Below are 24,634 nucleotides of genomic sequence, written 5' to 3'. Positions count from 1 at the left end.
CCCACACAGTATAATGGCCTCCATAAACTTACACAGTATGATGCCCCCCACAGCCAGCCCCCCCACACAGTATGATGTCCTACAGTCTAGCCACACAGTATGATATACAAATATAGCCCCACATCAAATGTAATGACTCCCACAGATAGCCTAATGGCACTCACGTGATATGATGCCTCCACAGTGCACCCACACAGTATGATTGCCCCCATAACCCTCTTCAAGTACTGACTAATGAAAAAAAATAAAACTACTCTCCAAAGCCTATTCCCCCAATGTGCTGCTCCAGTCTGTGCAGCATGTGGACTGAGGCTTCACACAGCATGTGCAATCTAGTGACATCATTATAATCAAACCTACTGCACTGAGACTCAGAAGCACAGTATCAATGGTGGCAGGGGGTGTCAATGGCTCCCTGATCTACCATTGTATTTAATGGTATCTCCATCCTGAGGATGCAGATACCACTGAAATTGTGATAACGGGTTGGATACTGGCCCACCAAACTCATGGGCCCCATATTGCCTATAACAACATATTCATAGTGTAGTTATACTTATGTATTGAATAACAATATAATCTGTTCATTAAAAAATTATTTAGAATATATTTTGAAATAATATGGTTCTGAAACCAACTGTACCTACTATACAATAATTCCCATCCCCTTATATTCTATATATTTCTTTATGGCTTAAAAGGAAGCTTTACAGTAATTTATACAGGATTAAGTTAAACCAAGTATAGAACTTAACTTCCTAATAAAAAAGGGCTCATCCCATTCATGCTGTTCAAGCTATATTTATAGAGATCTACAGACATGTCCCATGCACAAAGCAGTCATATATAAACGCACACAACTCCTATAGACAAGACTGTAAGATAGTTGTTTAGCAAATCATTGGAGGTTAGACAAATTACTTAAATCTTGAACCAGCTGAGATATATTGTAGACATTGCATTGAAAATAGTGCAAACACGTGTTTAGGGCGCACGACCAGCACAACGCTTTTGTGTAAAATTTTCTACACCAAAAACCCCTGTTATATCAGGTATACATTATAGATATTTGTATGACATTTCAGGTTTACAGGTGTACATAACTCAAAACTACACTTTTTTATTAAAGTACCCAAAATTTTACTAGTTTGTGATTTCCATCTCTAATGAGATTATTACAAAGAAGCAACTTTTTGGGGTATGTGTGCTGGGCCATATCTTAACGACAGAATTCAGATGCAAAATATTATACTTTGTACTATTAGTGTTTAAAGGTTTTACCACATAGACTAAAGTAGAATTAATAATTACACAGGCTGCAGTATTAGTAAGACCGTCTCTACTTTGAATAAAATGACAGTGTCTCATAATAATTAGATGTACATTTCACATGATGTCATATTGCTTTACTCATGGCAGATTTATTTAATTCAACTTGTTGAATATGAAGAACAAAGGAAGAATATGAAAATATGATTATATATGCTTTTCTTTTAAATTGTGTATATATATATATATATATATGTGTGTGTATGTATATATATATATATATATATATATATATATATATATATATATATATACTTTGTTTGAGAGGAAAAAGTTTTATTTTAATTTTGCACTGTGAATCAAAACTTAGAAGATGCAGTTATATAACATATGCACAGGAAACAAGCAGACAATCTGTTTGACACATAAGCAACTACTTCTAAGAGTTTATTTACCAGATTCTTGATATTAACTGTTTATAACTTTCTATTAAAACAATCCAACATCCTTAATCATCATAAATCATCTCCAAGTTATGACTTGAAGTTTCCTGGACACCTCTTGACTTAGTGCTTTTCTTACTAACCTCATGTTGGCAGCCTGTGCTGCTCTCTGCCTTGTATCTCCTTTGTGTATGTGTGTGTGTGCCTGGTTCCAATTGCTGCTCTGCTTGGGTCTATCTTTGTTGTGTGGCTTCTGTGTTGTGTGCCTGGGAGTGAGTGCTGCTATTCTGTACTCTGGTCACGCCTCCTCGTCTGTAACTGTTCCTCAGTAAGAAAAAAAGAAAAGCCTGACGGGACTTTAAAATAAGTACTTAAGTTGGAAGGGAAAGAAGAAGAAAAAGAGCTTTTTGTACAAAAGTACTCCCCAAAGTGTTACAATTATACCACAATTACATTTTCCAGACCTCCATAAGGTATAAAACCACATTAGGAAATTGAGGATTAATTGTAATCAGTATTGCAACACTTTTAGTAAGAAATTAATTTCAACATATTTGGAATAATGAATGAAAAACAAGTACTGACATGTGGATGGAGATTTATTCATCTTGGCGTCTTGCGGTTTGTCAGTTATTTCTCATCTGTTCAGTGATGTAGTATGGGCTATGAACAATGCCAGGTCAGAAAATATTGAAACATTTGTCTAACTTACCAGCATAAGGCTGTGCTGGATCCAAGTCTGGCCAAGTATTGGAGAACAGGGTGAAATCAATTTAACAAGTCTTCCTTTTGTATCCTGAAAACCTCTGGAACCTCAGGGAATCGAGGAGAAAGATTGCTGTAATTAATTTATATGATATCAATATCTTGACAGCTTAGATGCCTCCGTAATAGTGGTATATATTGGTGGTTTTAACTTTTTTGACCTTGTAGATTTTTTGATAACATAGGCACGATACATGCTTTGTTCAGCCACAACATACCATGGGCATAATATTAAGCATTTATTAAATAAAAGTAAAGTAGATTAATCTGATCGGTAAACGGCGTAATGAAAAAAAAATTAAAACTCCAGAATTACGTTTTTTGGGTTGCTGCAACATTGCAATAACAGGCAATCAAAACATCGTATGTACCTCAAAATGGTATCAATTAAAACATCAGCTCGGCACACTAAAAATAAGCTCTCACCCAGCCCCAGATCCCAAAAAATGGAGACGCTATGGGTCTCGGAAAATGGCAACTTTTTTTTTACAAACTTTGGATTTTTTTCCCAACGCTTAAATAAAAAAGAACCTATACATGTTTGGTATCTGCGTACTTGTACTGACCCGGAGAATCTTAATTGTAGCTTAGTTTTAGCATTTAGTGAACATAGTAAAAAAAAAACACTTGTGGAATTTCACTTTTTTTGCAATTTCACCACACTTGGAATTTTTTTCCCATTTTCCTGTACACTATATTGTAAAATAAATGATGTAGTTAAAAAGTACAACTCGTCCCGTGAAAAATAAGCCCTCACATGGCCATATTGACAGAAAAATATTTCCTATGTTGACGGAAAGACATTTGCTCTAAGAGAAAGGGAAGCAAAAAATGAAAATGCAAAAGCGTAAAATAGCAAGATCGTGAAGGGGTTAAATGGCTGCCATTATAACCTATGGGTGACAGATGACAGTGTTAGGGATCAATTTACTGTACTTGTAACCAATGGGCAATGTTTGCACCTATTTCATAGATACAACAAAAAACATAAAGGTTAGTTAGATGCTATGGTGATCTGAGCATCAGTGGAGCAATGTAGAACAAGGAAAAGAATCCACAGCATCCATCAAGAAATTGAAGTGAGTGCACAGGAGAACAAGGGTGTGATTCAGTATGGCAGTTTTTGCATATTCCTTTCTTCTATCCAGTTGCACTTGTCTATAACAATTTATTTTACTGGTTATGACATCATTGTTTCTAAAGATTTGGAAATATATGAAAGGAAAATGACATAATGTAGTATGCCTCCAGCATGTTCAGAACTTAAAGCGCACATGTCAGCAGGATTGTACTCAGTAAACTACGTACACTGTCAGGATGAATTTCATCAACAAAGGTATCATTTTAATCAGTGTAATGTCGCCCACCTGACAGTGTATGTAGTTTACTGAGCACAATCCTGCTGACAGGTGCACTTTAATAAATTCTTTATTTTATATAATTATGTATTATATGTTATTAAAGTATGGCATATACACCTCCAAATCCCAACACATGGAATATGTGTATATGCCCCCTTACGATCACTTTTAGCTACACGGCAGGAGAATAACATCAGCACCGTAATCAGCTGACCTGAACACGTTGTTGATGTTGCCCTCACATGGAAGTGCTGTCAGGGCTTCAATTGTACTTGCATCTGAAAAACATGAGTACAATTCAAGTCAGGAAGCCAACATGTTACACCTTCTCTGAATCAGATGTCAGTTTGACAATCCACTCAGAGAATGACAGAATCCCACTCCAGGGGGTGGCAAAATGCATAGGGCATATGCTCCTCCTTCTCCCCCCCAGACACATTACTAGTTTTTATATGTAGGTAATATTTCATCCTGGTATAGTAGCAACAGTGGTATATGATAACTAAATACAGTACTGGTCATCATTATTGCCACCCCTTCATTTTTTTGTTCATAGACTGCACAATATCTTCAGAAATAAATGGAAATGTACCAAAGTTATATCCTCAGGATTTTTTAATTAGTGGTCCAAAGTAATACAACAATAAAACATTGTTTTTCAACTTCCATGTTGCAATTTCAAAGATGAAACAGAATAAACAGCATGTGCGGCAATGAAGACACCCCTAATTAATACTTGGTTGCACACCCTTTGTCATTGATGACAGCCTCCAAACGTTTCTTGTAGCCATAAACAAGCTTCTTGCTCTTCTCAGCTGAAATTTTCTCCCACTCTTCCTTTGCAGTTTGTTGAAGCTCTTGAATGTTTGCAGGGTTCTTTTTCCCAATGGTGCACCCCAAAGATTTTCAGTCCATTTTTTCTTTTTCAACCATTCCTGTGTACTTTTGGATGTATGCTTTGTTCTACCCAAGTTTTCTTATACTGGATAAAACATTTCGCTCTAAAATCTCTTGATAATTCTCTGATTTCATGATTCCTGTGATACGGTCAAGGCCTCCAGTACCAGATGCAGCAAAGCAACCCCAAAGCATTATGGATCCTCCACTATGCTTAACTATTGGTAAGGTATTATTTTCCTTATAAGCTGTTTTTTACAACATTCGCACAACCTTCGAAAACATCTCTTGTCAATTTTCCTCTTTCCCGCACGTCCAGAGAGGTTCTTGACGGTTCCATGTCTTGTGTTCTCTAATAATAGCAGTTCTGATGTCCTCAAGCAGCTCCTTTGTCTTCACCATTGTGACAAAGGAACAGGGTCTACCATGTGGCTTTTTAAATACTGAACTTTTCATTCATTGGCTAGTTCATGTCAAATGGGCACCGACAATTAATCACAGGGAATCTCTTTTGTGATTTACCACAGGCAAGTCAAAATGTAATTAAAGGGTTTTTCCCATGAACAAAAGTTGATTTTATTCAATAGATCTTGGAATAATAATAACCACCACAATTTGATGTGTTTAAATAAAATGTTCCTGTGCTGAGATAATCTTAAAAATGTTCCCCTGTGTAATGGCTGTGTCTGATCATGTACGGAACACGGTCTGATCATATCAGAGGGGGAAGCAAAACAGTATGCAGACATTACAGCGGGGGATCACAGCTAATTCTTTTTGTGAGGTAAAACATTTCACTGCCTGTTTTTAAGAAATGTTTTACCTTAAAGAAAGAATCAGCTGAGATCCGATGCTGAAATATATGTATACTCTCTTTTGCTTCCTCCTCTGCTCAGGAGATGTGGTATGATGTTACACAGCCATTACACAGTACACAGCAGGGGCACATTTATAAGATTATCTCAGCACAGGAACATTTTATTTAAATACATCCAGTTGTGGAACTTATTATCATTCCAAGAACTATTGATTAAAATGAACTTTTGTTCGTGGGAAAACCCCTTTAATAAATAAATGTAAAGGGTGCCAATACCAGTGTCATAGCAAGCTTTAGGTTTTTCTATTTTTCCCTCCCATTGTTTTTGATTATAAATTATTGTTCATCATTTGCTCTTTTTTATTTAACACGAGTGCTTTATACAAAAAAACTGTTTAAGGCTGTGTGCCCAGAAGCGCTTAAAAAATGCATGGTAGAAGGCCTGCCATGTTCCCCAATGATAATCCCCATGTGCTGTGCACATGCTGTGGAAATTTACGCTGCGGGTTATCATTGCTGAAAAAACGCAGCATTACTAATTATTTTGCGGAAGTGCTGCGTTTTCGCCGCCATTGACTTGCATTGAATCGCTTGGATTCCACATCACTGCATATATAGATGCGCATTCCACGCGTTTCAATGTGCGTATGGTACCCGGGTGTGAAGGAGAGGAGACTCTCCTCCGAACCCGGGTACCATAGAACCTGTGAAAAAAAGAATAAAATAAATATCATATTTACCTTCTGATGGCCCGCGCTGCACTCGTTCTCCCATGCCGGCAAATCGCGGTGGACTGAAGGACCTGCGCTGACATCATAGTCATGTGACGGCAGGTCCTTCAGTGCAGTGTACCACGAGCTGCCGACAAGGGAGAACGGAGCGAAGCAAGAATCCGGGGGCCATCAGAAGGTTAGTATAGATTTTTTTATTTTATTTTTAACCATTCTTTAAGGTCACACTACATAAATCCATGCTGTTTGCATGGATTTATATTGTGTGACCAAGTTGACAAGCACTTTCCAAGTGATGCTAAAATCGCTTGGAAAATGCTTGTCAACTTGCATGCGGAAATGCATGTGAAGAACGCTTCACATCCGCATGTCCCTGGCAGGAAAACGCATGTACAATCCCCATGCGTTTTTTTTCTGCCAGGGAGATGCAGAAACGCTCAGGAAAAAATCCTGAGCATTTCTGCATCGTGGGAACATAGCCTAACTTGATTCATTTTTTTCAGGAGATTTTCCAAGTTATGTATTTAAACTTCATGGGTGCTAATAACAATGAACAGGACTGTCGATAGTATGGAGCTGTGTTTGTTGCCAGCTATTAAATCAGTTGCTGCTAAAAGATTAATGATGCTCTGTTGATGCATATGGTAGATTATCTTCTGTCAACAGAGCAGCTCAATTTATTTCAGTCCCCTATACAAAACTCCATCATGCTGTATATTTCCCCTTTCAGCCCGCTATAAATAAACCCCAATTATAGAGCACATCTTGCCTCTCAGCTCCTTAATACACAACCTCACTGTGCAGTACATTATTAATCTTAGCCCCATCCTATAGTCAATCATTCCTCTTAGTTTTCATCTCTGCACTGTAATGTGGGAGGCTCTGCCCCTTTCCTTAACATTATCCCTCACAGGAGAAGCTTCATTCTAGATGTGTCCCAGACATGTCAGTATGATGAAAAAGCTGAATTTTTGTCATATTTTTGTCATGGTATTCACCGTATCGGATAAATAACACAGGTATGCAAAATTTGGGTTTATGAATAGTGATGAGCGAGCATACTCGCAAGTACTCGTCCGAGCATCTCAGTGCTCGAGATGTTCGGAGCTCGCCGAGTACTTGGGCGGATGCTCGGGTCCCCTCCCTGCATGTTTGGTGCTCTTTAAAATGCCAATCAACATGCGGGATTGCCTGCCACTCATTGTAATGCAGCAGCCATGGTGGTTGTGGCGTTACAGTGATTGGATGGCCGTACAGCATCATCAGGTCTATTTCAGACCTGGCGCCGCTGTGCTCGTCACAGTCACTCCGGAATTAGGCAGAGTAGGGAGAAGTGCTGCTGCGTCAGGGAGAGATTTGCTTGTGTATTAGGTAGTGTAGGGAGAAAAACCATACATTACACATATCCATCTTAAGAAACAGTCCTTTTGAGGACTAATCCACCTGCAGAGATATCAGGCAGGCAATGTATATAGGCAGGCAGTGTATATAGCAGACTGCAGTGCATATAGCACAAACGCTCCATTCCAATTTTGCTGCTGTTAGATATTTCTACACGAAGGCCCAGGTCTCAGGGGCCAGGAATACTTTTTTTTGGATCTTAATCCTCATTATTTGCTTAAAAAGCAATCCAGAGAACACAGTTTTTCTGCGCCATTTGCTTGTTCGCACTGCAGAATACAGCCAGGTCCTTTCTATGTTACAGCGCTAAAAATTCAGCTATTCAAAACTGTGTTTTCTCCCGCACACGGATCACATATACGTTTTCAGAAAATACTGCCATTTTTGGCCTCCATTCCAATTTTTTTGACACCGGTTTGCTGTTCAAACTAGTTACCTACAGGCCACGTACTTAAAACTGTGTTTTCTCTGTCACACGGATCACATATATGTTGTCAGAAAATACTGCCATTTCTGGCCTCCATTAAAAATTCCCTTTAGTGTGTCAGTGAAGCAATTCACACCGATTTGCTGTTCAAACTACTTACCTACAGGCCAGGTACTTAAAACTCTGTTTTCTCCGTCACACGGATCACATATAAGTTTGCGCCATACTCAGTCATTTGTAGTGAGCGTGGAAGATACTGTCCTCCATTTAAAATGGGCACGGCACATGGCAAGGGACGGGGAACTGGACGTGATGGTAATGGTGCATGTTAAGGCCGAGGACAAGACAGTGGGCAAGCTGAAATTGTGCCACAACAAACAACCACATCTTCTCGCCCAACCTTCCTGTCCCAATTCCTAGGGGACCGCAGCACACCACTATTGAACCCAGAGCAGTGTCAAAAGTTTGTTGGTTGGATAGCGGAAAATGCTTCCAATCACTTAGCCACCACCACCACCAACACCCTGTCTTCCACACGATCAAGTCTCAGTAACCGTGAGTCTGGACCGTATATTCCTCACCCTGATCCTCCTTCCTCCCACCATGCCGTATGCCCGGAGACAACTGATCCCACACTTGGACACTCTGAAGAGCTGTTCACTTTTCCATTTATAGATTCGGGCCTCTAGTCCAGTCTACTTGAAGTGTAGCAAGAGGAGATCACATGTAGTGATGCCCAAATATTTGAGCAGCCACGGTCACACGAAGGTGACGGTAGGAAAGTGTCACAAGAGGTGGACAATGATGAGACACAATTGCCAGAAAGTCAGGAGGAGACGTAGGGTGAGGAAGTGGAAGACGAGGTGGTGGATGATATAGTAACTGACCCAACCTGGCAGGAGGACATGCAGAGTGAGGACAGCAGCACACAGGGGAAGGTAGGCAGAGCACCCTAACAAGCAGGAAGAAGCAGTGTGGTGGTCGCAGACAGAAGGCAGGCAGCTATTCCTCGTAAAACCAACACGAAGGAAGTTGCCAGTACAACTGTTAGGTCTACTCGAGTCTGGTTGTTTTTTAAAGACTCTGCAGATAACCCCAAAAAGGCCATTTGCACCACGTGCCAGGCCAGCATCAGCAGGGGTGGCAAAACGACCAGCCTGACCACCACCAGAATGATCAGGCACATGTCAGCAAAGCACCCGACTTTGTGGGCCAAACCCCAGGGTCCAGGAACAGTGTCTGCGGGTGACACCATTGTTTCTTCCGCTGTTGTGCATGCAAGACAATCCTCTGTCCATGATGCATGCGAAGATGCCTCCTGCCCTGGACCTGTCATTGTACACTCTCAAGTAGCAGCATCAGGAAGCATGTCCATGTTCTTGTCCCAGCGCCGAAGCATTCAGTTGTCCATACCCCAGTCCTTGTAATGCAAGCGCAAATATGCAGCCAACGCCCCACAAGCCACACTACTAAATTCTCACATTTCACGACAGCTTGCGCTCGAAATGTTGCCTTTTAGGCTCATGGAGACGGAAGCATTCCGCAACCTGATGGCGGAGGCCATCCCTCGGTACTCTGTCCCCAGCCGCCACTATTTCTCCCGATGTGCTGTCCCCGCATTACACAAGCACGTGTCCCCAAAAATTAGCCGCTCCCTCAACAACGCAGTTACCGGGAAAGTCCACCTAACCACGGACATGTGGACAAGTGCTTGTGGGCAGGGACGGTACATCTCGCTGATGGAACACTGGGTTAACATAGTGGAAGCCGGGACCCAGACGGACCTTGGGACGGAACACGTCCTACCGAAGCTGAGGATTGCGGGCCCTAGGTCAATCACGGTTGCCCCCACGGTCTACAGCTCCTTCACCTCATTTTCCTTAGCCTCCTCCTCCCTTCAGCCTCCATCTCCGAAATGAACACATCAGTCACAAGCTGGAAGCACTGCAGCACTGCCTCAGTCAAGCGGTAACAGGCTGTGCTGAAGCTAATATGCTTAGGTGACAAACCACACAATGCTGAAGAGTTGTGGACAGCTCTGAAAGAGCAGGCAGATCTGTGGCTCACACCACTGAACCTACTGCCAGGCATGGTCATGTGTGACCATGGCCGGAACCTGGTGGCGGCTCTGAGGAGAGGCGAGCTCACACACGTACCATGCCTGGCCCATGTGATTTACCTCGTGGTTCAGTGGTATTTCAAAACCTACCCGGAGCCGCAGGATCTGCTTGTTAAAGTACGCCACCTGTGTGCCCATTTTAGAAAGTCAGCTACAGCTTCCGCCGCCCTTGCTGTGTTTCAGCAGCATTTTCAGCTTCCGGCTCACAGACTGGTGTGTGATGTCTCCATGCGTTGGAACTCTACACTGCAGATGTTAGGAAGGATTTGTGAGCAGAAGAGGGCATTTGTTGAGTACCAGTACCCTCGTGTTCTCAAAATTTTGAGTGACAGTCATTACTGGTTGGTGACACTTCTAGACCCATGCTACAAGGAGAACTTTATATCTCTTATTCCTGAGGCGGACAGGTCTACAAAAATGGGGCTGTACCAGAAGGCCCTTGTTGCGGAACTATTAAAAAAATTCCCATCTGAAAACGCTGGTGGCAGAGGGCACACTTCATTGGACAACCAAGGAGTACAGGCGAGAGAGACACAACTTCAATCCAGCAGAGGCTGGGGAACACTGTCAAAGTTCTGGGAGAGCTTTCTCAGCCCCTCCCATCGCACAGACCCTGAGGCGCGGGGTACTCTCACAAGGACTGCAAAGTTTGCGAAGATGCTGAGGGAGTACCTTGCCGACCGTACCAATGTCCTCCTTGATTCCTCTGTGCCTTATAATTATTGGGTATCCAAGCTGCATACGTGGAATGAACTGGCTCTCTATGCCTTGGAGGTCCTGGCCTGCCCTGCTGCCAGCGTTTTATCAGAGCGGGTTTTTAGTGCCTCAGGTGGAATTATAACTGATAAGCGCATCCCCCTGTCAACTGAAAATGCTGACTCTTATAAAAATGAACAAGGACTGGATTGGGCCAGACTTCTCAACACCACCGAATGATAGCAGCGTAGCATAAACTCAAATCCTGTGTCTTTTCTTGGGAGGTATATTCCCATCACCTTTTCATACCCAGACATGGGTATACGCTTCCTGATTTTGGCTATTTGCTCTTGTCCTCCTCCTTCTCCTCATCCTCCACCACCATATCACCAGGGTGACCGTGGTCCGTGATGCAACACCCACGTAATTTTTTTAAAGGGTGTTTACGATGCCCGTAAAAATAATTTTTATACAGTATGTTCATGTATACCCCCCAGGGGTAAATGTTTTTCAGTCCACACACTTAGTGCATGGGCATTACAAGTATAGGAGGCCCGCTCCTTTCTAATGGGAACATTTTTTTATGAGGCTCTCCTCCCACATCTCTTCCAAGGTGCATTGGAGTGCCTCCAATTTTTTGGCATCCCTTGCATTCACTGCATAGGCAAGCACTATAGGAGACCCACTTCCTAATAATGGGAACATTGTTTTGAGGAGGCCCTCTGACCTCCAGGTCTCTTCCCAGGGGCATTGAAGAGCCTCCAATTTGTTGGCATCCCTTGCATTCACTGCATAGGCCAGCACTATAGGAGACCCTCTTCCTAATAATGGGAACATTGTTTCGAGGAGGCCCTCTGACCTCCATGTCTCTTCCCAGGGGCATTGAAGTGCCTCCAAAATTTTTGGCAACCCTTGCATTCACTGCATAGGCCAGCACTATGGGAGACCCACTTCCTAATAATGGGAACATTGTTTTGATGAGGCCCTCTGACTTCCATGTCTCTTCCAAAGGGCATTGAAGTGCCTCCAAATTTTTGGCAACCCTTGCATTCACTGCATAGGCCAGCACTATGGGAGACCCACTTCCTAATAATGGGAACATTGTTTTGAGGAGACCCTTTGACCTCCATGTCTCTTCCCAGGGGCATTGAAGTGCCTCCAAATTTTTGGCAAACCTTGCATTCACTGCATAGGCCAGCACTATGGGAGACCCACTTCCTAATAATGGGAACATTGTTTTGAGGAGGCCCTTTGACCTCCATGTCTCTTCCCAGGGGCATTGAAGTGCCTCCAAATTTTTGGCAACCCTTGTATTCACTGCATAGGCAAACACAGTGGGAGACCTACTTCCTAATAATGGGAACGTTGTTTTCAGGAGGCCCTCCTCTAAGTCTCTTCAAAGGAGTATTGGTGTGCATCCAAATTTTCAAAGTGGTATTGGGGTACATCCAAATTTTGGGCAGCCCTGGCACTCACTGCATATGCAATAACAGTATAGGAGACCCACTCTTTAGTAATGGGAACAATAAAACATAGCCGGCTGATGGCTCTCTAAGAATAGTGAGGGCCGACTGCTGGTCCTTTAAGAATAGTAAAGGCCGCCTGATGGCCCTATAAAAATAGGCTTTGTGACTTTCAGAGTCCCTCCTTCATAAATGAAACACAATGTGTCTGATGATATCTCACACACCACATGGCCAGATAAGGTTGTAAAATGTTAAAATGACATTTCCTGGTGAATCCATTTGTCACGGTTGAAAGCAATGCAACAGTGAAAAAACTCATCAAAAACGCTACGTGTGAACATGTCCCAAGGTGTGGAGGAGCATTTTTGTTTTTGGTTATTTATTTTGCTTTATATACAAGTCATTACCCTAGAAGGGATGTTCCTTAACATATTTCCCAGGAAAATCCATTTTGGTTTCGTTTTGGTGACCTGGGAGTCAGAAATGCTTCCAGGGGTCTTCCCCATTCTGTCCCCATGTCATTTGAGCACTGTTCCCATCGATTTAGGCAATTTTTAGGCCCTCTGCAGACCGCCGGCGGGAGCCGCCTGAAAAATGCTCGAGTTTCCCATAGACTTATATTGGGCTCGTTGCTCGGGTCGAGCACCCGAGTATTCCAATGTGCTCGACCCAAGCATCGAGCACCCGAGCATTTTAGTGCTCGCTCATCACTATGAATTTTTTTTTCAAATCCAATTACTGATTCTTATGTTTTCTTATGCCCTGATTTAAAAAAAAAAAAAAACACTTCTATTTTTAACCATCACATATGGATTTTGCACAAAACTCCCGTGAAATTATGTGCAAGCAAAATTAACAAGAAAAATCTTTATTGCAGCCAACAATGTACTTAATATTATATATAAAAATGTATTGAACATTCATTCTGCAACTTTATTGGAAAGGAATTCTTGCACCTTTTTCCTTTTCTCTTCAAAGCTTCTCTTGATACCTTTTCTCTTATAGAAGGCCTGTGGATCTGCTCTATGAAGCATCCAGCAGCAGTCCACCATCATGTTCATGTTCCATCTACCTTGGTATCGTCGGTCCATATCCTTGATATCCTGATTACATTTTTCTCTTTACTCTTTGCCAACAGCACTAAGGTTTTCAGGAAAGTTGTCCAAATGTAAATGTAAAAAATGTAACTTCAAATTCATCGGACAACCTAAGCCTTTGAAATATTTCAGCATCTTCTCCATGATGGACTTAAATTTTGTTTCTTTGTTGTTACCTAGAGATTTCTACACAACTTCTTTAAAAGAATCCCAAGTCCTTTTCTTAACAGCTTTCATTTTTGTTTCGAAGACGTCTTTCAAAAATGCTTAAACGTTTATATTCCATTACATTTGGTAAAGTCTTCTGGGCAAGACACCATAAAGATGGTGCTATAATTATAACAATAATAATAATTATTATCATCTTAAAAATAATGTTTTCAGAACTTAAACATCACAAAGAATCAATCTGATCCTTTAATATGTCTGAGAGTCTCAAGTGTCTCTATGTACACTGTTATTTTATAATGCACATATTTTTTAAGGCCACTAAAATGTAGCTTTAAATAGTTTACAGAAAAATATGTTTTTACACTGTTCAAAGGACTCTTCAATGAACCATATATCAAAGAATCAGTGTCTTGAAAGAAAATAAGCCCAGAAACAATCACTAGGGGCCCTCAGGTGGTGGAAATGAAGATGCACAACCAGAGACAAACCCAGCACATTAGGATATACAGATTCTTTTCCACAAGAGTGCAAATGTGAGAGAAGATATAAAAGAAGATACTCGCTTGGTAATGTTACATGCATCAAAGCCTTTGGTGCCCAATATACCACGTCAGTCAATTTTGTTTTGCGAATCATTTTTATCATAATAGAAGAAACTCCTTCAAACACTTTCAAAGCAAGAGAACCCCAGGCTTATACTGTATTCAAATGTAGAGTTTGAATTAAAGATTTATATTAAAAAGACATTGTAAGTAGCAGCATATTCCTAAAGAGTTCCTTTCTTTCTTATCAAATGTTTATTGGTAGAAATTTAATCTTTCTGGAGCTATGGAGCAAAAACTTGAAAATTATGCAATTCATGCAATATGTTTTTGCCATTGTGTATGTAAAATGCACATTAGCCCTGCTTCCCGACTTCCTACTTGCCAGTGGAAGGAGAGCTACTAATGATTGGTCTGCTGGTCAGATCTGTGCACTTTCCCAGACTACAGAGGTGGCCGTTAGAGATGAGCGTTGTTCAACTCGAACTGTTCGCCAATCTCAAATTCAAGCTGTTTTGGGCGGTGTTCGAGCCGTTCGGCGAACACGAACGATTTGAGAAAAATTCGGCTGTTCGAGGTTATGTTCGATAACTGTTCGTGCACCAAAATCATAACTGGATTTTTTCTCAGTAATGATGAAAATTAATGTTAATACGCAGTTTGAGTGTACAGCGGGGTGGGGGGAGGGGCAGGGGATGGATCTCTGCAGGAATAATGAAGATCTCCATTTTTTTTTCTCTTTCCCGCATTTACAGTGGGGAGGTGCAATCTGTCAGCCTATCAGCAGCGCACACACGGAGCGAAGTGCTTTTTTTCACGCAAGCAAGGGCATGTGTCATTGGCAGTGTATGTCACATGTCCTTGCCCTATATGACCAAGCCATTTTCCCCGTTGCCACCATTTTCTCACTGCTGCAGCTGCGTGCTAGACGGCACCGCTGTTGCTGTGTGCGCTATACCTTGTTAATTTCAAGCCAATTTTCGCACAAATCTACAGATAGCTTGGGTGTAGGGAATAGTTGTGATTGCAGTCCTTTTAAGGACTAGGTTACAGCATTTCCTACGACTTTTATCAGGCAGGTCTGTGCTCTTAAATAGATAGATTGTGGGAGTAAAGACTAATTGTAATTGCAGTCCTTTCAGGACTAGGTTACATCAGTTCCTATCAGTTTTTGCCAGGCAGGTCTGTGCCAGTGCTGTGCAAGTTTTTTTCACAGCATTTGGATGAATCTAGCAAAGCTAATCCTTTTTGGCCTATTGCAGAGTGTGTTAGTCAGTGGAGTAGCCTATCTGTGTTGCAAGATATACCACCTGTGTATAGAATACCAATTTTTTTACTGCACCTAGTGAAGTAAAATCTTTTGGGCATAGCATCATTCTATTAGTCCATCTATACTGACCTCCATCAGGTTGCAAATTCAAAATAATTTTTTGTCTGCATCTAGCTCTGAAAAAATATTTGGCCTTCTAGCAGTGTGTGGGACTTGCTCTATTAGTCCATCTATACTGACCTCCATCAGGTTGCAAATTAAAAATAATTTATATCTGCATCTAGCTCTGAAAAAATATTTGGCCTTCTAGCAGTGTGTGGGACTTTCTCTATTAGTCCATCTATACTGACCTCCATCAGGTTGCAAATTAAAAATAATTTTTGTCTGCATCTAGCTCTGAAAAAATATTTGGCCTTTTAGCAGTGTGTGGGACTTTCTCTATTAGTCCATCTATACTGACCTCCATCAGGTTGCAAATTCAAAATAATTTTTTGCCTGCATCTAGCTCTGAAAAAATATTTGGCCTTCTAGCAGTGTGTGGGAATTTCTCTATTAGTCCATCTATACTGACCTCCATCAGGCTGCAAATTAAAAATAATTTTTATCTGCATCTACCTCTGAAAAAATATTTGGCCTTCTAGCTGTGTGTGGGACTTGTTCTATTAGTCCATCTATACTGACCTCCATCAGGTTGCAAACTGAATATAATTTTTTTCTGCATCTAGCTCTGAAAAAATAATTGGCCTTCTAGCAGTGTGTGGGACTTTCTCTATTAGTCCATCTATACTGACCTCCATCAGGTTGCAAATTAAAAATAATTTATATCTGCATCTAGCTCTGAAAAAATATTTGGCCTTCTAGCAGTGTGTGGGACTTTCTCTAGTAGTCCATCTATACTGACCTCCATCAGGTTGCAAATTAAAAATAATTTTTTGTCTGCATCTAGCTCTGAAAAAATATTTGGCCTTCTAGCAGTGTGTGGGACTTGCTCTATTAGTCCATCTATACTGACCTCCATCAGGTTGCAAATTAAAAATAATTTATATCTGCATCTAACTCTGAAAAAATATTTGGCCTTCTAGCAGTGTGTGGGACTTTCTCTATTAGTCCATCTATACTGACCTCCATCAGGTTGCAAATTAAAAATAATTTTTTGTCTGCATCTAGCTCTGAAAAAATATTTGGCCTTCTAGCAGTGTGTGGGACTTTCTCTATTAGTCCATCTATACTGACCTCCATCAGGTTGCAAACTGAATATATTTTTTTTCTGCATCTACCTCTGAAAAAATATTGGGCTTCTAGCTGTGTGTGGGACTTGTTCTATTAATCCATCTATGCAGACCTCCATCAGGTTGCAAACTGAATATCAATTTTTTTCTGCATCTACCTCTGAAAAAATATTTGGGCTTCTAGCTGTATGTGGGACTTGTTCTATTAATCCATCTATACAGACCTCCATCAGGTTGCAAACTGAATATAATTTTTTTCTGCATCTACCTCTGAAAAAATATTTGGGCTTCTAGCTGTGTGTGGGACTTGTTCTATTAGTCCATCTATACTGACCTCCATCAGGTTGCAAATTAAAAATAATTTTTATCTGCATCTAGCTCTGAAAAAATATTTGGCCTTCTAGCAGTGTGTGGGACTTTCTCTATTAGTCCATCTATACTGACCTCCATCAGGTTGCAAATTCAAAATAACTTTTTGCCTGCATCTAGCTCTGAAAAAATATTTGGCCTTCTAGCAGTGTGTGGGACTTTCTCTAGTAGTCCATCTATACTGACCTCCATCAGGTTGCAAATTAAAAATAATTTTTTGTCTGCATCTAGCTCTGAAAAAATATTTGGCCTTCTAGCAGTGTGTGGGACTTGCTCTATTAGTCCATCTATACTGACCTCCATCAGGTTGCAAATTAAAAATAATTTATATCTGCATCTAGCTCTGAAAAAATATTTGGCCTTCTAGCAGTGTGTGGGACTTTCTCTATTAGTCCATCTATACTGACCTCCATCAGGTTGCAAATTAAAAATAATTTTTTGTCTGCATCTAGCTCTGAAAAAATATTTGGCCTTCTAGCAGTGTGTGGGACTTTCTCTATTAGTCCATCTATACTGACCTCCATCAGGTTGCAAACTGAATATATTTTTTTTCTGCATCTACCTCTGAAAAAATATTGGGCTTCTAGCTGTGTGTGGGACTTGTTCTATTAATCCATCTATGCAGACCTCCATCAGGTTGCAAACTGAATATCAATTTTTTTCTGCATCTACCTCTGAAAAAATATTTGGGCTTCTAGCTGTATGTGGGACTTGTTCTATTAATCCATCTATACAGACCTCCATCAGGTTGCAAACTGAATATAATTTTTTTCTGCATCTACCTCTGAAAAAATATTTGGGCTTCTAGCTGTGTGTGGGACTTGTTCTATTAGTCCATCTATACTGACCTCCATCAGGTTGCAAATTAAAAATAATTTTTATCTGCATCTAGCTCTGAAAAAATATTTGGCCTTCTAGCAGTGTGTGGGACTTTCTCTATTAGTCCATCTATACTGACCTCCATCAGGTTGCAAATTCAAAATAACTTTTTGCCTGCATCTAGCTCTGAAAAAATATTTGGCCTTCTAGCAGTGTGTGGGACTTTCTCTATTAGTCAATCTATACTGACCTCCATCAGGCTGCAAATTAAAAATAATTTTTATCTGCATCTACCTCTGAAAAAATATTTGGCCTTCTAGCTGTGTGTGGGACTTGTTCTATTAGTCCATCTATACTGACCTCCATCAGGTTGCAAACTGAATATAATTTTTTTCTGCATCTAGCTCTGAAAAAATATTTGGCCTTCTAGCAGTGTGTGGGACTTTCTCTATTAGTCCATCTATACTGACCTCCATCAGGTTGCAAATTAAAAATAATTTATATCTGCATCTAGCTCTGAAAAAATATTTGGCCTTCTAGCAGTGTGTGGGACTTTCTCTATTAGTCCATCTATACTGACCTCCATCAGGTTGCAAATTAAAAATAATTTTTTGTCTGCATCTAGCTCTGAAAAAATATTTGGCCTTCTAGCAGTGTGTGGGACTTTCTATATTAGTCCATCTATACTGACCTCCATCAGGTTGCAAATTAAAAATAATTTATATCTGCATCTAGCTCTGAAAAAATATTTGGCCTTCTAGCAGTGTGTGGGACTTTCTCTATTAGTCCATCTATACTGACCTCCATCAGGTTGCAAATTAAAAATAATTTTTTGTCTGCATCTAGCTCTGAAAAAATATTTGGCCTTCTAGCAGTGTGTGGGACTTTCTCTATTAGTCCATCTATACTGACCTCCATCAGGTTGCAAATTAAAAATAATTTATATCTGCATCTAGCTCTGAAAAAATATTTGGCCTTCTAGCAGTGTGTGGGACTTTCTCTATTAGTCCATCTATACTGACCTCCATCAGGTTGCAAATTAAAAATAATTTTTTGTCTGCATCTAGCTCTGAAAAAATATTTGGCCTTCTAGCAGTGTGTGGGACTTTCTCTATTAGTCCATCTATACTGACCTCCATCAGGTTGCAAACTGAATATATTTTTTTTCTGCATCTACCTCTGAAAAAATATTGGGCTTCTAGCTGTGTGTGGGACTTGTTCTATTAATCCATCTATACAGACCTCCATCAGGTTGCAAACTGAATATAATTTTTTTCTGCATCTACCTCTGAAAAAATATTTGGGCTTCTAGCTGTGTGTGGGACTTGTTCTATTAATCCATCTATAAAGACCTCCATCAGGTTGCAAACTGAATATAATTTTTTTCTGCATCTACCTCTGAAAAAATATTTGGGCTTCTAGCTGTGTGTGGAACTTGTTCTATTAGTCCATCTATACTGACCTCCATCAGGTTGCAAACTGAATATAATATTTTTCTGCATCTAGCTCTGAAAAAATATTTTGCATTCTAGCAGTGTGTGGGACTTTCTCTATTTGTCCATCTATACTGACCTCCATCAGGTTGCAAATTAAAAATAATTTTTATCTGCATCTAGCTCTGAAAAAATATTTGGCCTTCTAGCAGTGTGTGGGACTTTCCCTATTAGTCCATCTATACTGACCTCCATCAGGTTGCAAATTCAAAATAATTTTTTGTCTGCATCTGGCTCTGAAAAAATATTTGGCCTTCTAGCAGTGTGTGGGACTTTCTCTATTATTCCATCTATACTGACCTCCATCAGGCTGCAAATTAAAAATAATTTTTATCTGCATCTACCTCTGAAAAAATATTTGGCCTTCTAGCTGTGTGTGGGACTTGTTCTATTAGTCCATCTATACTGACCTCCATCAGGTTGCAAACTGAATATAATTTTTTTCTGCATCTAGCTCTGAAAAAATATTTGGCCTTCTAGCAGAGTGTGGGACTTTCTCTATTAGTCCATCTATACTGACCTCCATCAGGTTGCAAATTAAAAATAATTTATATCTGCATCTAGCTCTGAAAAAATATTTGGCCTTCTAGCAGTGTGTGGGACTTTCTCTATTAGTCCATCTATACTGACCTCCATCAGGTTGCAAACTGAATATATTTTTTTTCTGCATCTACCTCTGAAAAAATATTTGGGCTTCTAGCTGTGTGTAGGACTTGTTCTATTAGTCCATCTATACTGACCTCCATCAGGTTGCAAACTGAATACAATTTTTTTCTGCATCTATTTATGAAAAAATATTTGGGCTTCTAGCTGTGTGTGGGACTTGTTCTATTAGTCCATCTATACTGACCTCCATCAGGTTGCAAATTGAATATAATTTTTTTCTGCATCTAACCCAGCCAATAGTTTTGGCCTAATACCACAATTTGGCCACTCAGCTATGCTCGGTTCCCATCCATTGTTTTTTTGTGCAAACAACTCCAGAGTTGTGAATTAGTTAACCACCAAAATGAGTGGAAAAAGGCCTGCTGCTGGTGGAAAGGGGAATAGGCGTGTTGGGAAAGGAAAAAAAGGTTTTGTCCGTGGGGTAGGTGTTAAAGCAGCAGTAACATCTGCAGAAGAAAGACCATCTTCCTGCCAAACTAAAATGTCTACTTCTTTTAGCGGACAATGTGATAAGATCCCTTTCTTACGGCCATGCCAATCGCTACAAATTCCAGATGAGGCACAAAAACAGCAGGTGCTTCAATGGATATCAAGTGCTCCTTTAAGTGGGCTCTCCTCCACATCAACTTCAACATCACAAATACTCCAGTCCTCAAAGGTGTCACCCCAATCGCACTTGCTTCCTCACAGCTCCCAAATCTCCAGCTGCCCGTCTGAGTATGAGGTAGAACAGATGGTTGAGCCTGCAAAGCTGTTTACTCATACTATACCCTGGGAATCAGAGGTCGACTCCAGCGCTTCTGTGAATCCAGACGAGGAAATGATCTGCACTAATGCCCAGAATCTTTATGAGTCGGATCCAGGACCAGACGCAGAAGGTTCTGACCATAATGTAGACCCTCATTCCCAAACTGTAACTCCTGTTGGTGGAGACAATGAGGAAGACGATGATGAGACTCAAATACCTGATTGGAGCGACAACTTTAGTTTTTTGTCAGGGCAGGAACAGGTTGGCTCTGAGGACGACGGGTGTGATAACGCACAGGGTGATGATGATGAGGTTGGAGATCCCACTTACTGTCAACCCACAGTCAGCCAAGAGATGAGGTCAGCAGAGGAGGTGGAGGAAGATGCTAGTGACGACGAGGTCAGGTTGCGCCTTCCTGGACAGAGACGTAGTACTGGAAGCACGTCAACAACTGCATCCTCAAACACAACTCTGCCTCTCACCACAAGTCGTGGTGGCTCTTCAGGTCGCATGGGTGCTAAGCCTTGCATAGCCTGGGCATTTTTTCAGATCGATAAAGATGACCCAACTCGTGTTATCTGTAACATTTGTCAGCAAAAGCTAAGTAGAGGCCAAAAAATACATAGTTTGAGTACTTCATGCATGAACCGGCACATGGACATGAAGCATAAGTTGCAGTGGGAAGCTCAGTGTGCTACAATGCGGCCTAGCCGGCCGGGCCAACCACCGTCTGCCATATCTTGTGCATCCGCGGCCTCTTCATCCTCTGTGACTGGGGGGACAGCAGTCACACCTGTTTTGGGGCGCAGACCTGCCACCTCTTTACCCGCAACAGCCAGCGTGATTGGCAGGTCATCATTTTCTTTGGAGGTGGTAACACCAGCTGGTGTTGAGCGCTGTCCGACATCGATAGCACCACCTTTGGATCAAGGCAACCTAACATGTCCGCCTGCATCTTCCTCACAGACCGGCAGTTTGCCGAGGACACCCTTATCAACCCCGTCTAAGCACAATAGCCAGCCCTCGGTCCCTCAGATGTGGACAAGTAAAAGACCATTTCCTCCTAGCCATGAGAAAGCTAAGAGGTTGAATTTCACCATCTGCAAGCTCTTGGCTACAGAAATGCTGCCTTTCCGCCTGGTGGACACAGAGGATTTTCGAGACCTTATGTCCATCGGAGTGCCCCAGTACCAGATGCCCAGTTGGCACTACTTCTCAAAGAAAGGTGTGCCTGCGCTCCACCAGCATGTCGCACACAACATCACCGCTTCTTTGAGAAACTCTGTGTGTGACAGGGTGCATTTCACCACAGACACTTGGACGAGTAGGCATGGACAGGGGCGTTACATGTCGCTGACTGGGCACTGGGTAACTATGGTGACAGCAGGACAAGGGGCTGCTGTCCAAGTCTTGCCGTCCCCACGAGTTGTGCGTCAATCCTCTTTATGTCAAAGTTCCTCCACTGCTTCTGCCTCCTCAACCTCCTCTCGGTCTTCCACCTGCACCCAAAGCCTGTCTGGTCATGCCACAAGCTTTCTAACTGCGCAGAAGGGATCCTGCACACCTCCTTACTATGCTGGCAGTAGGGCTCAACGTCATCAGGCTGTTTTTACTTTGAAATGTCTGGGAAATGTGAGTCACACAGCTGAGGAGTTGTGGTCAGCTCTGGAGAACCAATTTCATGAATGGTTGTCTCCACTGGACCTGAAACCAGGGAAGGCCGTGTGCGACAATGCTGCAAACCTGGGTGCGGCCCTTCGCCGGGGCAATGTCACACACGTGCCTTGTATGGCTCACGTGTTGAACCTGGTTGTCCAGCAATTTTTAGCCCACTATCCCAGACTAGATGGCCTTCTGCAGAGGGCACGGTCGCTGTGTGCTCACTTCCGCTGTTCGCATCCCGCAGCTCAGCGACTTACATCTCTACAGAAGTCGTTGGGCCTGCCACTTCACCGGCTAAAATGCGATGTGCCTACCCGGTGGAATTCAACTCTGCACATGTTGCAGCGACTGTGGCAGCACCGACAAGCCCTGGTGCAATACGTTCTGACTTATAGCCTGGGCCAACGAGATCCAGAGGTGGGGCAAATCACGCTGGAGGAGTGGTCACAGATCAGGGACCTATGCACCCTTCTGCACAGTTTTGAAATGGCGATGAAGATGTTTAGTGCTGACGATGCCATTATCAGCATGACTATTCCGGTGATTTACATGCTGGAGCACATGTTAAACAGAATTCGGAGTCAGGTGGTGGCACAAGAGGAGGTGGAGGAAGTAGAGGAGGAGGAGTTGTATGCGGAAGGGCTAACATCTGCAAGGTCCAGACGGTCGGCAGCACCAAGGCGGCAGGCATGTGAGGGTGGGGGAGATGGTTTTCCAGGGCGCATGGTAGCAGCCAAACTAGTGAGGAAGGTGCAGGAGCCCAGGAAGAAGTGGAGGACGAACTGATGGAAGACTCATCAGATGAGGGAGACCTTGATCACATTTCTGTTGTGCGAGGTTGGGGGGAGAGGACAGAGGAAGGAAGCATGATTGTTACCTCACCACCAACACAACAGGGACTTGGTGCTCCTGGATGCGCAACACACATGAGTGCCTTCTTGCTGCACTACCTGCAACATGACCCTCGAATTGTGAGAATTAGAAATAATCCTGACTACTGGGTTGCCACACTGTTAGATCCCCGGTACAAAAGTAAATTTGCAGAAATTATTCCTGCCATAGAAAGGGATGCACGCATGCAGGAGTATCAGCAGAGACTGTTGCAGAATCTTACATGTGCTTTTCCACAAAACACCAGTGGTGCACGTAGTGAATCTCACAGTTCCAACTTGCCAACCGTGGGACCGTCAAGTGTTCAGCACTCAAACCGTAACAGAACCACAGTATCTGCTGGTAACATCAATTTTGCGGAATCATTTCACCACTTTTTTAGCCCATCCTTTGCAAGGCCACAGGAGACAAGAAGTCTGACACATAGTCAACGCCTAGAGACGATGGTACAGGAGTATCTCCAAGTAAACATTGAAGCCATGACTGTGTCACTGGACCCTTGCTCTTTTTGGGCTTCCAATCTGGATAAATGGCCGGAGCTAGCCACTTACGCCTTGGAGATCTTGTCATGCCCCGCAGCCAGCGTTCTGTCTGAACGTGTGTTCAGCGCTGCTGGTGGTGTGCTGACAGATAAGCGCACGCGGCTCTCCACTGATAATGTAGACAGACTCACGTTCATAAAGATGAACAAATCATGGATCCGAAACGACTTTTCTACCCCTGTGTCATCCTGGGGAGAGTAAAAGCTTGATGATTGGTTAAAATCACCCTACCAACCGTTTTAAGCTTTCAAATTACTAATCATGTTTATCTGTATCTTGGCTGGAAAATAATTTGAGCTTTGTAGCAGTGTGCAGCACTGATTCTATTAGGCCATCTATAATAAGCTCCACCAGATTTAAAATTACTAATCATGTTTATCTGTATCTTGACTGGAAAATAATTTGGGCTTTGTAGCAGTGTGCAGCACTGATCCTATTAGGCCATCTATACTAAGCTCCACCAGATTTAAAATTAATAATAATTTTTTGCTGCATCTAGCCCGGAAAATAATTTTGGGGCTCCGAGATGTGCAAGACACATAAGTGCTTTCTTGCTGCACTACGTGCAACATGACCCTCATATTGTCAGAATTCGAAGTAATCATGACTACTGGGTTGCCACACTCTTAGATCCCCCAAACTTTTCGATCAACCTTTTCATTTTAATAAAGACCAAAAAAATGGTCATTTTTGAAATTATAAGCATTAGCAGGTTATTAGAAACTGAAATCAAACAGTTGTCA

General features: G+C 41.8%; 1 protein-coding gene across 5 annotated transcripts in view; it reads right to left on the bottom strand.

Moving 5' to 3' along the window:
• Positions 1-2,012, bottom strand: part of MASP1 (MBL associated serine protease 1) — a 215,992-nt gene extending 213,980 nt beyond the window's left edge. For all 5 annotated transcript variants that reach the window (XM_073675203.1, XM_073675202.1, XM_073675200.1 and 2 more), the window contains exon 1: positions 1,856-2,012. In XM_073675203.1, coding sequence (XP_073531304.1) covers positions 1,856-1,860 — 5 coding nt within the window. In that variant the 5' untranslated portion in view covers positions 1,861-2,012. The remainder of the gene's footprint in view (positions 1-1,855) is intronic.
• Positions 2,013-24,634: the final 22,622 nt, after the last annotated feature.

The sequence above is a fragment of the Phyllobates terribilis genome, unplaced genomic scaffold (genome assembly GCF_046119375.1).
Source record: "Phyllobates terribilis strain yellow unplaced genomic scaffold, ASM4611937v1 Scaffold_3__8_contigs__length_932513732, whole genome shotgun sequence".
NCBI lineage: Eukaryota > Metazoa > Chordata > Amphibia > Anura > Dendrobatidae > Phyllobates > Phyllobates terribilis.
The sequence above is the reverse complement of the archived record's forward strand: the minus strand, read 5'-3'. Positions and strand labels throughout refer to the sequence as shown.